We start from the raw sequence: 15574 nt of genomic DNA on the forward strand, positions 1-15574 counted from the left end.
CACAATGTAATTACAGTTTTGTACCACAATGCATTATTTTTCTACACAGAGGCAATTGGAATGGATAAGTGATTGAATGTGCTTGAGGATGAGCTTTGATAAAGAATGAATTGGGATCCCCTAACAGCTGATGTAACTATAGTGTTGCGCAATACGTGACCTCTTTAGTTGAACGGTAAGCTGTGAGGTTTACTGTTCGTGTCCAGTATCTGCTTTGCCATTTCATTCAAGTTGGCTGACATGTCAATTCAGTAAAACACATCATGTGCATTTTGATTTTCAAAAGGAGCGAGGCAAATAAAAGAGGGTTGATTGGCAGAGAAGCCGTCTAGGGTAACGCTGGAGTGGTGGAGAAGGAGAGGTACAATTGTCAAAAACAGCTTTTGAGGATTTTAATAACATTTTTTTTTTTTTTTTAATCAGAATGATGTTGACAGGTCCAGAAATTATTTTTTGACATTTCTAATAGTATCCAAGGGGAACTTTTATTTTTAATTACTGAATGCTGAAAGTATTTTGTGCTTCAGTTTCCATCATGTCCCAGTGGTCAGTTTATCAAAAATAACAGGAAATATTATTTTTGTTATGTTCAATTCAGTTTTTTTGATGTTCAGTTGCCTTAGGCTTTCAAGGTATCTTATTTTTTTGGTTTTGTTTTTTTTAAACACATTTCTGCTTGTTTAAATTTTAATTTCCACGAAGCCGCGTCCTGGTCAAACTTCAATCTATATGGTGCCTAATTTGTTTGTTACTAGCACTAGATATATAGCATTGGGTACTACTGATAGAATAATTTAATATTTTTTTTCCTTTCTACTCCCCACCTATCCTCTCTGTATCTGTAGAGTAGCTGGGCCCAGCAATTTAAAGGTCACAAAGCTCTTAGCAAGCTCAAAGGCAGGTAAAGACAAACACAAAAAAAATACTGGAGCAACAGAACCCAGGACCACTCCAAATGTTTGCGGACATCACAACAGAGGAAATATAAAAATAACATTTGAAGATTTGTGTATTGACAATGTGTAATAAACACCGTTGGCGTAAACATATTACCCACAACTGTGCTTTAGTGATTGCTGTGCATTTGTTTTAAAATTACTTGGAAAAGCTTTACTACTTCAAACAAACAAGACAAAGCAATCTGTTTTGTTTTTTGTTTATTTAACTGGAAATCAACTTCACAGATTTTTTTTTTTTTTTCTACAGAATCAGTAAGCAGCTACAATAGAACACCCTTCATCTGAATTGCTCTAAAGTCGGAAAACGCAGATACGGACGGTTGATAAACAGTTTAGGCCTCATTACATGTGATACAGGTGTGTGTGTGTGTGTGTGTGTGTGTGTGTGATTCAGTTGAGACAAATGGGGTTTTACTGTATAATAGTATTTCAGGACAATCCAATAACAATATAAACAATTGAATAATACAAAACAAAAAGTCTTACTACCAGAGTAACTTGTTAGTCAATGCTTGCAGATTTCCATGACATTTAACAGAAAAAAATAGCAGTTATATATTATAAGTATTAAAAACGTTTGTTTTTTTTTAAATATATTATTTATAAAATCATTGACAGTGTTCCTTAGCTTTGTGGCATTAATGTATGTTCTTGAATTAGAAAGTTTGTTTTAATTGTACAGTCATAATTTCCAAGTGCAGCTACTTACTCAAAAACGTTATGAGCACTATTTTTTCAAAAAGTAAAAACACACCCAATTCAGTACCGGTACAAAAATAAACAACTCAGCAGTTTCATTGAATGACTTGTGAATAGTCTTAGTCTCGTATTTGTTTTAGCATTGTAAATGGAGATTTTAAGAAAGTACAGTGCAAGTGGTGCAGGCATGGAAATAAGACTCCAATTGATGTAAAGCAGTTAAGGCACTACAGGTTGAAAGACATGCCAGAGCATGTTACATATAAGCAGTGGCTATAGGTAACACGCCCAGGCATGTCAGTTCATAGTATAACCTGCAATAGGAAAGCTCTATGCAGTATTTCCATCCTTGCAATGACAATGTGAGTTTTCACATCTATCTAAACTCTGCCCTGGAGAAGTTCAATCTGCTTGCCCATCCGTCCCCAGCCCAGTGCCAATATTGTTTCATATAATGTCTAATGATTTTTTGATGTGACCTGCTAATAACTAAGAGCCATCAAATTCATTTCATGTGTGACCTAAGCCACTTTGAAACTCAGTATGTTATCTTTTTGATAAGTTCTGAAAAAAGCTGTTTGAAGTATGGATGATGAAATCATAAAGCACTGGTCGCTGTAAAATGTCAAGTGTTGTGATGTTAATAACACAACAAATATTCACTATCTCCACTTGGATATCTATTTTTCTGTTGTGTTTTATGCAAGGAATAATTGTGTAATGATTGAAAACATCCCTTTTAATCAATGCATTTATTGTCAATCCAGTTGCATTATGAGAATAATGGTAAATATGGAGTAAAACTAGAAGACGCTAAGTCAAGTAGACCACCGTTTCAGCTAATGCCTTCATCAGTGTTATCGTATGAAGACATTAACTACATTAGTTTATTAGTATTCAATAGAACTCATGATAGAGTGTTTGGATGATAGGCGGAACGTTGGATTAGACGAAAAGCTCCATGGTCTGCATCTTACAGGAGATCTTCCAATCTAAATTCAACAAATTCTGTAAAATGAAAAAAAAAAAAACATTCAGTTATTCCTTTTTTAGTAGTCTCAATAAGCATCATTTTAACACTTCAATAATAATGTGATAATCTTGAGCTATATGCATTCAATTTGATCCAATTTAAAGAGCCAGCTGTAGTAAGTAACGTGGCAGACTACATGCAATACATCATTTTGCATGTAAAATACTGGCAATGGAAGGTTAATACAGGTCAGATAGGCAAATAGATTTCAAATCTAATTACTGTACCTGTAGAGAAGAAATTCTTTCAATCGTCCTGGAAGCTCTAACCTGGAAACTTTGTGAAGTCGTGATCGACCCAAATGTTTCCGTATGCAAAGTCGACAAAGCTGCGTCAGAGCAGCAGGACCTGAGGAAAACAAATAAGGTCTACAGATGAGCCATGTAGCGACAGTCGGTCATGTATGATAGGGGCTTCTGAGCTATATTTGTTCATTTAAAAGTGATGTCAAGGCTTTGTACACTTATTCAGTGGTACTTCTTGGCCCGGATAATATATCACTCTGCATGCATTATATTGGTACACAACCTACATCTACAGTATGTCTGGTATAATACAATTAAAACAAGGTCACACACCACACTGAAGAAAATCTGGTAAGTATGTAATTTAAAATGTTTTAATGAAAAATACTAGAAGTATGACTATAGAAAATGACTAACAAGCTATACCATGGCCAAATCAAGGTGTCTAAGCCAAGAGAAAAAAAAACAGTTCTTTTCAGTTTCCATTGTCGAAATTGTTTCCACATTTTCTAAATGTAAAACAATTTGTAATGAGGAACAACAATATAAAATAGAACCTCTTCATTATTTGTTGACAGTATCACGTTATTGTATCACAGCACGTCTTCTTTAAAAGAGGTACCTTCTCGTTGTAAAAGTGCTCTTTCCACCATGCTGTTTGGGGCAGCGAGTTCCACCGGCCTCTTCCCTTCAACATTTCTGCATTTCACATCTGCCCCGTAATCTATTAGCAAGTCCACTATTTTTGTGCTTGTTTTTCTGGCTGCTGCGTGAAGCGGAGTGTCCTGCAATCTGCCCAGGTCCACATTGGCTCCTGTTAAGGTGCAAAAAGGCATCTTTACACAGTGTAGTAGCATTTCACAGAACCCTGGTATTCTGTGAAAATACATCCAACTTCCCTCCCTGAGCACAGTTTTAATACATACTTCATTAGTACCAGAATTCGGTTTGTGGTTTAGTCTCTGTATTGATTTATGTCTTTCAGATTTCGCAATCCACTTGGCAGCCAGACCCTGGCCTATATCATGTTATGCTATGTTTGGGCAGCAGTGTGGAGTAGTGGATAGGGCGCTGGACTCTTGACCGGAGGGTCGTGGGTTCAATCCCAGGTGGTGGACACTGCTGCTGTACCCTTGAGCAAGGTACTTTACCTAGATTGCTCCAGTGAAAACCCAACTGTATAAATGGGTAATTGTATGTAAAAATAATGTGATATCTTGTAACAATTGTAAGTCGCCCTGGATAAGGGCGTCTGCTAAGAAATAAATAATAATAATAATAATAATATGCTATTTTCAATGACATTGATGTTAATATGCACTCTAAAGCGCCTGGAACTCATATAGCTTAGGATGTTGATCACTGACCGGGCTCTCTATAATAGAAATCAATACTAACAGCTGATTTGCTGGTATATATATAATTGCTCTGGAATACCACAGGTGTCGTTTTTTTTATTTTTTTCCAGAAAACATGCACTTACCTAACTCTAGAAGTTTCTTCACACAGTCTGCTTTCTGACAGGTGCAGGCCACATAAAGTGGGGTTCCAAGGTGGGGGACTTCTTGGTCTATATTTACCCCATTAGCAAGCAGAATCTCCATGCATTCTCTATGACCTAGTCAAAAACATACTCATTCGTTAAAAATATGATTAAGAGGGCACAAAAAAGATGTCCATAAAGAGACCTGTGGGAAATTCATGCTGGTGATGTGTGACTATTGTATTGCAATATCATTCCCACAGAATTCCTTTATTGTTATGCTGTCTATAAACATTGCATTTTTTTGTATTGTATTGTGTGGGTTGGTTTCCCTGCTCCTAACCCCAGGGAGGCTCAAAGCACCATTAACACTTCACACAGTTCAGGCCCCAGAGCCACGCCACAGCAGGGCGTGTTGCCCTATCTCTCAATAGTGTATGAATGTGTCTCAGCCCTATTAGGGGTGTATAGAGTTGTTTGTGTGTGTTTATTTTCCTACTGTGTGGAAGACAGGTTCTCACACCTCTTGGTGTGCCTGTAAATTGCTGTGAATCAGTTGAAACACAAACACACAGAAATGTAAAAAAAAACAAACAAAAAAAACTCCTGTTTTTATGAAACGGTATGTGGAGTGAGCTTGTGTAAATAAAGATGGTCTGTTGTTCAAGCTTCATGAATACGGTTTTAACTTATGTTATGAGCTTTTAGGGGCTTATGACTATTTACATTTAATTTGCAACTGCATGTTGATTTAAGGTGTAAATCACTACAATTTAATGCCATCATTGATTGCTGATGTAATGAAATGTAAACGTTTCATCAACACCACCCCTTATCCTTCTTTGGTAGATTATTAAAAAGTACAGATAATGTCTTGGGAAGTTTACTAAGCTTTGACAAAGCTTTGAAATATGTTTGGTTAAGGTATGAAACAGGATTTTTATTTACACTGATTTTGTATTTTTTTAATACAAAAGTTATGCCTACGTTTGCCTTTAATTTAATTTGACATATTTGTTATTTTTGAATGTGAAAAAACCCTTTACAGTTATCAGATTGTATCACAAGATGATGGGTAAAACTATGCCGACATGAAAGCCACAATACGATCTTTGCAGACACCAAGAGACAAACCATTTCCAATCCTTATTTATTTGAAAATACCACAAAGCGAGAATTTATCAATTGATTACTTAAAATCGCCCCATCCTTCAATCACCAAATTGTTCTCCAAATGCTGGCAGTCAGGTTAATGAATAAAGCTACAGTGAATTAGAGCAGATACTGAAATTCACATTAGTATTTTCAACCTCCCCTCTGTAACAGCAGGGTGCTAACTAGGCTAAGGGAAAAGCCAATGCTTCCTGTCTCTATTTGTAAACAATATTCATGTGAAAGCTTGACATTTCTCTACCTAAACTAGTGTTGTAAAATAATGACATTTTCCATTACTGATAATCGGTAGAGAAATGTCATGATAACCAGGTAAATTATATAAGAAAATATGTAGATATTTATTTAATTAAATACAGTGTATTAAATACAACACAGAATTATTTTTTTACAGTGCAGTACCAGTGTACATATTTAATTATTGATTGTGGTGTCCCAAGCAGATAAATAATTTTTAAAAAAAAGTTTTTTTAAATCAATAATTTTACACTAGACTATTGCCCCAACCGTAAACCAAATCATGACTTATTTTTAATGTACTAAGCTTTGTCAATATATTCTCAGTCATGTCTATCTTCATGAAGCTTGGTGAAGCAAAAACTGTCTAGCACATTTTTAACCTAGGAGGAACCTATTTATTACTGAAGCAATGGACAAGTACCCAAAAACAGGCTGCCTGTTGTGAAATGGAAAAGTAATCACATTAAAATTGTACCCTGGCACAATATGTGAGCGTGGGTAGCTAACTCAACAGCTGTCCTCACAGCTGCAAGTCCTAACTTTTCTCTTTTAGAACTTACTGCAGCCAGCCCCACTTCATCCTACCTAAACCTATATGTATTTGTCAGAGTGCACAAGTGCATCCAGCTAAAGTTAGTGTTTTACCTCTCTTTGTTGCTTCATGTACTGGGGAAGGAAGCTGGCATTCGGGCTGGGAATGGGCTCCGTACTCCAGTAGAACATTCACACAGGCAGCACTGCCGCTACAGCAGGCGTTGTACAGAGGAGTAATGCCTTCAACTGTGACTGAATTTACCTGGGAAAAACCACAAACAAAGCAATAAACAATCTGACATGTACATTATGACAAAAAATGGGAAAATCCCTTGGTTTGCAATATATGAATATTTCTGGGGTCACGCAACATGGCATGTGATCCACTTGAATTATTCACGCTGTGTCAGAGTTCTTATTCAACACTGTCTTGAAAAACAAACGTTTGTCTGCTAAGTTTCTTTTTACTGCTTCTGTATCTTATTGAGTGAATATGGATACAATCCACAATAATAATAAAACAGTCAATGTTGGTCTTTGTCCCATTTAACTTGCAAAAGAACAATAACTACAGTAAGCGCAGCTGGTAGCAGCTGGTGCACCAAGTCAAGGAAATACACAGGATTTTTCTGTTGACTTACATTAGCCCCGTTTTCCAATAAAACCTTTGCACAGGCAACATGGCCTCCCAAGCAGGCTTCGTGAAGAGGAGAGACTCTATCTATGGTGGTGATGTTCAAATTAAAACCCTAAAAAAAAAAAAAGTCACAATTGAAAACTATATTAGGGACTGCATCCTAGCTCGTTACTGGCGTGTTCAGCAGCTCTGAATAGTAATCTGTTTTGCAACGGGAATTTGTTATTAATGAACTTGCATTACTCAAGAACTGGAATACCCTTTCATTGAAGGACTGCAATCTCACTTTGAAAGTATACAGCAGAACCTGTCATATCCAATCCTGCAAGACACAATACCCTCTATTAACAGATGGACCTCTGGCATGTGCCATTTACACGTGCTGCTGTGCTATCAGCTAAATGGTGCAGATCAATGCACATTTTATTATAGGTCTAAATCAGTAAATTCAACAGCTTAGCAGGACAGAATGGATTCAGCTACAGAAAAAAAAACATGTTTAATAAAAGAAAACAAGAAAGCAAGGGGTTGATATAATTATTACTGTTAAAAAGCTGAAAATATTTATTTTTTGCCGAACTCCACGGAGGTTTGTGGTCAATTCCTGTTTTACAATTCCAGTTCCATTTCCAATTCCTTTTTAAAATCAATTCCCAATTGCAATTACAATTACAATTCCCTTTTAAGGAATTGGAATCGGAATTGATATTTTAGAGACATAATGATTGTTGTGATTGTTCAACTGCTTTCATTTGAATGCAATTTAATAGACAGTGACTTCAATTTAAGTAGTTTGTTGCCCCTGTGAGAAGCTATTTCAACAGAAAACTCCTAATTGCATCAGTGATGTGTTGGAATTGATTAAAAGGGAATTGGAATTGGAATTCGGGATTGTGATAGGGTGGCATCACGGCCGAAGCTATTACCGTCAGGAAAGAAACCCAGAGACAGAAAGCTGCAGTTTAAGTGCGTATGCACACGTTTATTTAACAAAACAAACAGGAGCAAAATAAACACGACACGAGGGTCAATAAAAAGTTCAAACTAAATATTAAATCACTTGTAGGGTGGGCATTAACCTTCACTACCAAGCTGAAAACCAATACAAAGATCACAGCACAACCCCCCCCCCCCCCCCCCCCCACACTCACTCACTCACTCACTCACTCACTCACTCACTCATTCACTCACTTACTCACTCACTCACTCAGCCCTGTGATTGCTGACAGATTTAACCTCATCCCTGCCAACATTCATTCCCACACACACACTATTCACAGCAGCAGGGCTTCTGGATTGATTTTAAAAATAAATTAGAAATGTAATTGGAATTGAAAAACAGAAATGGTTTTAGAAACACTGATGTGTTTGACATTTCATTATAAATGTATAATACCCAGAGGTTAATAAAGCAGCTACAATATAATATAACAACTCCCTCTGAGATTAGATATTTTTACAAATCTGATGGACCCCTGGAACTAGTTAAATCACATATGGTTCAGCTGTACATCAAATACGGCTAAGGTTGCCACATGATTTTGTCACAAAAACTACATTAGTAATCACTTTTAACAAACATTTAAGCAGGTGGATTAATAATTGTGTCCCCATCTTTACATACCCAAGCTAGTTATAATTAGCTATGGAATATTGTGATAAAAAAAAAAACTTTAATGTGGCTTCAAATCAAACCCATACCTGTGCAATCAGGGTCTTGAGTGATAAAAGTCTGCCATGAAATGCAGCCTCATGAAGTGGGGATCTATCTGCCCAGGAGCCTGCAAAGCAGAAAATACAGTGTGTTTCTGTGACTGTGTGGAGGACAAAAGTGTTAGAGGCTACTCTGGAAACAGGTTAGCTTAACGAGACTCCCTTAACGAGCTGTCTGTTAGTATTGCATACTGTAGTGTTCCTACTACCTTAACCCCATTTAATTATTACTAATTTGGATCAATAACAATACTGTACCTTCAATATATGTATGACTATTAACTGTGGTAAATACTATAAGAACCCGACTGATCCTTTTACAGTCTTTTCATGTTTTTCCTTCTGTCAATAATGGGCTGGTGAATCTCTTAAAAACTGTCAGCCAAATGAGGTGTTCAGGTAGCATTTACATTTTTAAACACTGCATCAATATGGCTCTTCTAAATGATATATCACTGTGCAACAGTTTTTCATAGCCAGCTCATTATTACTTACTGTTCCTCTGTCCAGGTAATTCCTGGGCCACAAATAACCTTCTCCCCAACTTATTTGACTCTCTCACCACCCCGACTGGCTTTGAAAGCCTCTGTGGCTTTCCATAAAGACGTCACCTCTCTGCAAGCTTTTATCCAAAGAAAAAGTCCTCTCAACCACACTGTTGTTTGTCTGCTTCCTCAATAGTCTTACCTTTAAGGTTTTAGACAAAAGCACTCAGAAATGCAACATCGCGACGACAAGTCTGTGTTTATCAATGTCAGTATTAGTGGTTGTATAGCAGAGGTGTGTCATTAATGAGCCAGGACATAAAAACAAATTCACAATTATGTGTAAAAAAAAAAAAAATGCCGGAAACATGATACAACAACTTTAAGTACATAGTCTGTTGTAAAAAAAGACTCTGGAGTTCTCTTGAGCTGTACTTTTGCTTACTAGTACAGTACTTGCTTTTTGTGCTAAAGGTAAAGGAACTTGAAGTCAGAAATGATACTGTAATGAGCTTTTATGACTGCCACTTCCAAAGCTCGTGCATAAACAGTAACACAAAATGCTGTGGAAGGTTAAATAAATAAACAAAAACCCTGTTTAGTAACCTCAGGACTAGCATTGCAGTGTCTGTAAAGAAATTGCAAACAGTCTTTAGGGTCCTGATGAGTGTCATACTCTTTGGCTAACAGACCAGTTTGCATTTCAAACAAACAGTGTTCATAAGTCAGGAATCGGTATTACTTATTTGGTTTAATATGTACATTTTGAGTGATACTAAAAAAAAACACATTCTGTTTGCGTTGTTTGAAAATCATGTTTATTACTATTGATGCAAAGTTCACTATGCACTGCCGCATTAACCAAGCTGTCCAAATGAAATAATATACAGGATTTAAAGTTTAGCCTACAATTGCAAAAATCTATTTTGTTTAGTTAAAAACAAAATGGATTGTATACAGTGCTCTTAATATATTTTTGGTAACTGCTGGTTATAGAATATTTATTCCCACCAGCTGCAGAAAAGTAGAAGTTGGCATTAGCTATCTCAAGCAGCACACTGATAAAAAAAAGGCTTTGGTGTATATTTTTCTGTGATGCTGCACGTTATCTTCATTTTCAAGGACTGCAGCAAATAAGGTTGTTTGCTGTAAGCGAGTTCCTGTCAAGGTAAACAGAAAATGAGGAACAAAGACTGCAGTTAACAGACAAACCAACATCTGGAGAAGAAAAAGAAAACAGCACTTACCACTCATTAAAGTATTACAAATATACCCTCCATATATGTGATGCTGGTTGGACCAGTATTCCTTTGAGAGTGTGATTTCTGTGAGCATTTCTGATGTTTCCCAGCAAAGCATTTTGAACTGATCCACGGCCAATTTGACTTGAAATGTTTTCTTCTAGTGGGTCCTCTTATCCACTATATCTCACTCCAATACTGACCCGCCTCCTAAAGCTGTCTAGTCTTAAACAAAGAGCTGCTTTGAGGAGGATTTTCAATCTGACCTTTCACATGGACACTAAAAAACCAACTACAGTATCCTTTCATTTAGTCAGTTTGTTAAATGCATTCAGAGTTATGAAACTGCATTATACAGTATGGAATCAATAAAAGGTACATCTACCTAGGCAGGTACTTTTTTAATTTGCAGTATGTCAAACTAGTACCTCTTTACTGTAAGCAGCTGTTCAAAACTGCATGGTTCAAATCCGATGTTCATTTAAAGGATGTACAATAATTTAAGCTGTTAAATGTAATGTCAGGTTTACAAACTGGCACTCTCAGAAGACAGTTTAAATGTAATGTCAGGTTTACAAACTGGTCGAAGAAAACTGGCCTGACAACTTTTCTGAAGAGGACCAGGCAAACCCGTTATTCAAACTAAGGGATTAGGGCAGACATGGGTATCGGGGGAAGGGTTGGGGTTTTAGACTAACTGAAATCTAATAATTTTTAATGATTATTTCAGTATCACGTTAACATTGATGCCTTGTTACACCAATATATATAAAGGTACGTTTAACATACCTTTAACAAAGCTGTATAAAAAGGTGGTTTATTTACAACAGTTCTGTTGTCATTTACTTTAGTTTAAATAGAAACCCTATTAATTATTACAGCTTCTGCTGTAAAAAAAAATATTGTTAAGGACTAGGCAATTACTGTTTTATGCTGCAAGGTCACACAGTTTTTTTTGTTTTTTTATTTACATAGTTGTTTATGTGACCTCAAATCTATTTATAGTAGAAATGCAGCATGTTTGAGTAACTTCTCTTCGTAAAAGCATAGCAAAGTGTAATAAAGCATAGTGAAAGCATTGTAAAGCACAGAAAGCATAGCAAAGTGTAATAAAGCATAGTGAAAGCATTGTAAAGCACAGAAAGCATAGCAAAGTGTAATAAAGCATAGTGAAAGCATTGTAAAGCACAGAAAGCATAGCAAAGTGTAATAAAGCATAGTGAAAGCATTGTAAAGCACAGGGAGGTATGGTAAAGCAATTAAAAACAAGCATGGCAAACTATGGTAAATGCATAGTATAAACATCAGGAAAACTGCAGAATTTACAGTGGTGAATAACTGGTGCACTCCACTCTAGCAGGACCCCTCATATATTAAATATATTTAATACCTAGATGATTTAAACTCTCTTGACTTAACCTCCAAAGCTATTTGAAGAGCTCAGAGATAATTAAACACACACGAGGAAAGCAATGGTCCTACTGAGATGCTCTCATACTAAAGGCACTAGGCTATGTAAGTGGAATATTATAGATAATAAATAAATAAACAGAGAGGCAAACAAGTAAATTAATAAATACCTGACTGACCAACTCTACCATTAAGATTTTAATATGCTATGGTTTTATTTCTTTAGTTTCTTATTGAATGGGGTCACTCCCTTGAGCTTTCCTAGCCTCAAGGTCAACAGATCTAAAAAGAGATATTATTTATTACTCAATAGATTTTTAAAAACAGACACCAGGCTAGTGTTAAGGGTAGTTATTTTGTGTTAACCTTCTTGAGTCGGTTCTCGATGAACTGTATTACTTCTATCAATTGTAAGAACCGTAAAACACTGTTGACATCTAGAACTCGATTAAGAACAGTAAACTTGATCAGTCTATGAAACCTTCTGTCTGTACTGCACCAAGTTGGTTTGTATTAGTTACAATGATTAAAAGAAACCAGGGTACGGTATTGGAAACTCCTACAAGAGGACACAGAAGTATCATAAATAGACAGCATAGATTGCACACTGATTAATCATAATTAAAATGGAAAAATATTCTTAAACTAGGTGATCCTTTTAATTGTCTCCTCCTAGCGGCCATTTCAATGTATTTGTAAAGGTACATTAAAACCAGTCAGCAATTGGGCCTGATCATTTGGTGGCTGCTTTTTCAAGATTTCACAGTCACATGTTTGTATTTAAAAAGAAAAAGTAAGAGGGAGTGAATGTTTAGTGTGTAAAGATTTACTGTATAAACAATTATTCTTAAACAGACTAAGATTAATTAACTGTTTAAAACAAAACAGTGCTGCACTTAGATTATCTTTTTTTTTCAGCACGAGAGGATTAATTTGATCTCATTGCAGCAGTATACTGAGCAAAAAAACAATCATTCTGGTAATATCATTTAAACAACTTACCCCCTTGAAACGGATGGCAGATGTAATTCCCGTACAGGTCATATCTAGCATTCCAAGATAAAGCAGAGATTCCTGTTATATCAGTTCTCCTTTTTATAAAACCATCCAAGACTGGAGTAAAGTCTTCAGACATGGTGCCTTGCTTTCAAGGAGGGATCTATTTTTAATTGCTGCTTTACCAGAGAGCAACAAAACATCGTGTGACAGCCGAATGTTCTCCTAGCTTTTAAGGAGACATCTGGCAAACACCTTATAGTACTGTAAATGAAGCTTGTACCATAACATACCTGAAATTTCTACAACCACACACACAGACTGACAGCAATATAGTATTAAAAACTAGTGAACCTATACCGGAGGTTCTCATAATCTCAAATTGCATTATTCTCCAGGGAGAATCTTTGTAAAGATGTGCACAGTAGGATAAACAGTAGATGTCAATATATAAATGTGTATAAAATGATGATACCCAAATGCCACAAGGTCTAGAACATCACATTTCCATCTGCATCATGAAATCAGTTTGTAAACCTCAATCTCATCTTGTTTCAATATCAAACTACAATCAAATCTGCAATCCAATTGGACAGTCTTCAAAAGTCCAAGATCACCTGTATATATATATATATATATATATATATATATATATATATATATATTTCTCTGACACTATGACATATTCACAGACTTTCATGTTCAGCCTACATATTTGTTTTTTCTGCAGTCAGAGTTCGATTTAAAACCTTAGAATTGGTTTCAAGACATGGTCTTGAATTGGAATGATCCTGTTCTGCCGCGTTAGAGTGTGACAGAGAGAGAGACACGATCAATGCATAATGGTCCACTAAACAACCTGATTATATAGTAATTTGGCCATTTTTTATGAAGCTGTTGTGGAAAGACAATTCACTACAGTACAGTGTAACTGGCTGGATGGGGCATCATATGATGGTTGACACGACTATTGGAACTAACACTACAGGTCATGGCCCCTTCCCCAATATACATGATATAAACAGTTCCTTCAAGCAACCTGCTTTTCAACTGCTGTATAAGCTACTATTCACATGGAGAACTGATCTGCAATGGTCTATAATAACCATCAACAAATATAAAAGACCAATAGTAAAACAACATATACCGTCCAATGGAGATATCATATTTATTTATTTATTTATGTATTTGTTTATGTATTTTTTTTAGCCTGTTCTGAATACATTTAATTAAATATCATATTAAGTAACATCACCTTGTTAATGAAATGCTGAATATTTTAAGTTTTGCAAATAAATGCACAAGTACAGGCACTTTAGAAATCCAACATGACTTTCTATACCAGGGATCCAAGAAACAAATACTTTGTATTTAACAATTTAGATAGAGTGGTTTCACCATTAAAACATGAACCTTAGCAGGTATCCCGAAATTATGCAAAAAACATTGTTATCTTATTACAATGTTAAATAACAATTAATAACAAATAAAACCACATAGTTTAGGAAAATAATAACTGCTTTTTAACTAAACTACTGCTGCGAATTTAAACAAGCAACTTGAGTCTGTGTACCTACAATGGAAATATCAAGAATTACTTGTCTGTGTATATTTGTGTGTATATTTGTTTGCTGCTTATAAAGTTACTGCCTTTATTTACAGTTTCATTATTTACCCAGAACCCACCTCCCCTCCCCCATATGACAGCATGGGGAGTTATGTGCTAAGACATGTTTTTACAGTGGAATCTCATCTTAAGATTGTTAAAACACTATTCAAAGCTTATACACTGATATTAAGGACCTTGTATCAAGCTTCAATTGTAAGCTATGTTGCTAAATAATATTCTATTTTTACCTGGAGTTATTCCATAAATCTCTTCAGCAATTCTCGCAGCCTCCTTTCTGTTTCCTTGGACAATGTAAAATTGAGTCAGCAAAGCAAGGCAAATCTTGATAAACAGCTTAAAACAAAACAAAGTAAAGATAGCGACATAAATATTGTTAAAAGCAGCCAGTATAGAAGTATCCTCCATTTTGTTTAGAGCTGATATTGAACTAGCTCTGGAGTGTTTTGCTATTCTATTCTTGGAATCATATGACTTCTATTTTAAATCCTGCTACAGTTGGTGTGGCTCTCTGTTGCTAAGAATATAATTAGTTCATACAATTTTAAATGTATTACAAAGTTTCCATTTAGGTTGTAGATTATGACTAAGCAGGTGGTGATATTAAGAGCTCACTGGGTATGTTTAGCTAACATAACAATAGATCAGTGATCAGTAAATACAAGTACTAAGAAGTACTAAGTACTAAGAAGAAAGCCCCAGGGAACAACCGTTTTCATAATCAAATAATGCCAATTCTCTATTAACTAAACAGACAAAAACAGTTTTATTTAGCTTACAAACAGGATTTTGATTAAAATGGATAATATCTCAGCACAGTTATGGTAGACTTACTGAGACTTTGTGAAACTTAAATGTCTGTTTTCAGACAGGACATCAAAAATATGTCCCTAAGTTACAAAGTAAATTATTGGTATTTAATATTGTAGGAAGTTAAAGCTGTTCATTATCCAGGCTGTCTAATGTTCGTTTTAGTTTTTCTTTGACACAGCATATAACCTTTTATTTCTGTTTTCTTGCGCTATTTCAATTATTTTTTGTGTGTTCGAGTGTGAGTATAACAGACCAAGATGTTTCTGTTGACTCATTTTTTATTTGC

General features: G+C 35.6%; 1 protein-coding gene across 3 annotated transcripts; it reads right to left on the reverse strand.

Annotated features, from left to right (window-relative positions):
* Positions 1-2395: 2395 nt before the first annotated feature.
* Positions 2396-14900, reverse strand: LOC117406107 (ankyrin repeat and SOCS box protein 11-like). 3 transcript variants are annotated; one of them, XM_034923988.2, is made up of 8 exons: positions 14706-14900; positions 8705-8784; positions 7008-7115; positions 6478-6628; positions 4420-4554; positions 3559-3750; positions 2919-3039; positions 2396-2666 (listed from the first exon to the last, which is right to left on the reverse strand). In XM_034923988.2, exons 1-8 carry the CDS (start codon positions 14881-14883, stop codon positions 2657-2659), a joined length of 975 nt encoding a protein of 324 aa, XP_034779879.2. In that variant the 5' UTR covers positions 14884-14900; the 3' UTR covers positions 2396-2656. The 3 variants fall into 3 exon arrangements, with proteins under 3 accessions (XP_034779879.2, XP_033865817.3, XP_058886077.1); XM_034009926.3 differs by lacking the exon at positions 14706-14900 and adding an exon at positions 12855-13045; XM_059030094.1 differs by lacking the exon at positions 14706-14900 and adding an exon at positions 10449-12841.
* Between the last annotated feature and the right edge of the window lie 674 nt (positions 14901-15574).

This window comes from Acipenser ruthenus, chromosome 9, assembly GCF_902713425.1.
Source record: "Acipenser ruthenus chromosome 9, fAciRut3.2 maternal haplotype, whole genome shotgun sequence".
Taxonomy (NCBI): Eukaryota; Metazoa; Chordata; class Actinopteri; order Acipenseriformes; family Acipenseridae; genus Acipenser; species Acipenser ruthenus.

Bases quoted from the DNA above. Each gene is read 5' to 3' on its own strand.
- LOC117406107 (XM_034923988.2), bottom strand. From the start codon at position 14,883: ATGGAGGATACTTCTATACTGGCTGCTTTTAACAATATTTATGTCGCT. The intron at 7,116-8,704 runs GTATGGGTTTGA...TTTTTTTTTTAG, and splicing joins TCAAGACCCTGATTGCACAG to GGTTTTAATTTGAACATCAC. The intron at 6,629-7,007 runs GTAAGTCAACAG...GGTTTTTCCCAG, and splicing joins TATTGGAAAACGGGGCTAAT to GTAAATTCAGTCACAGTTGA.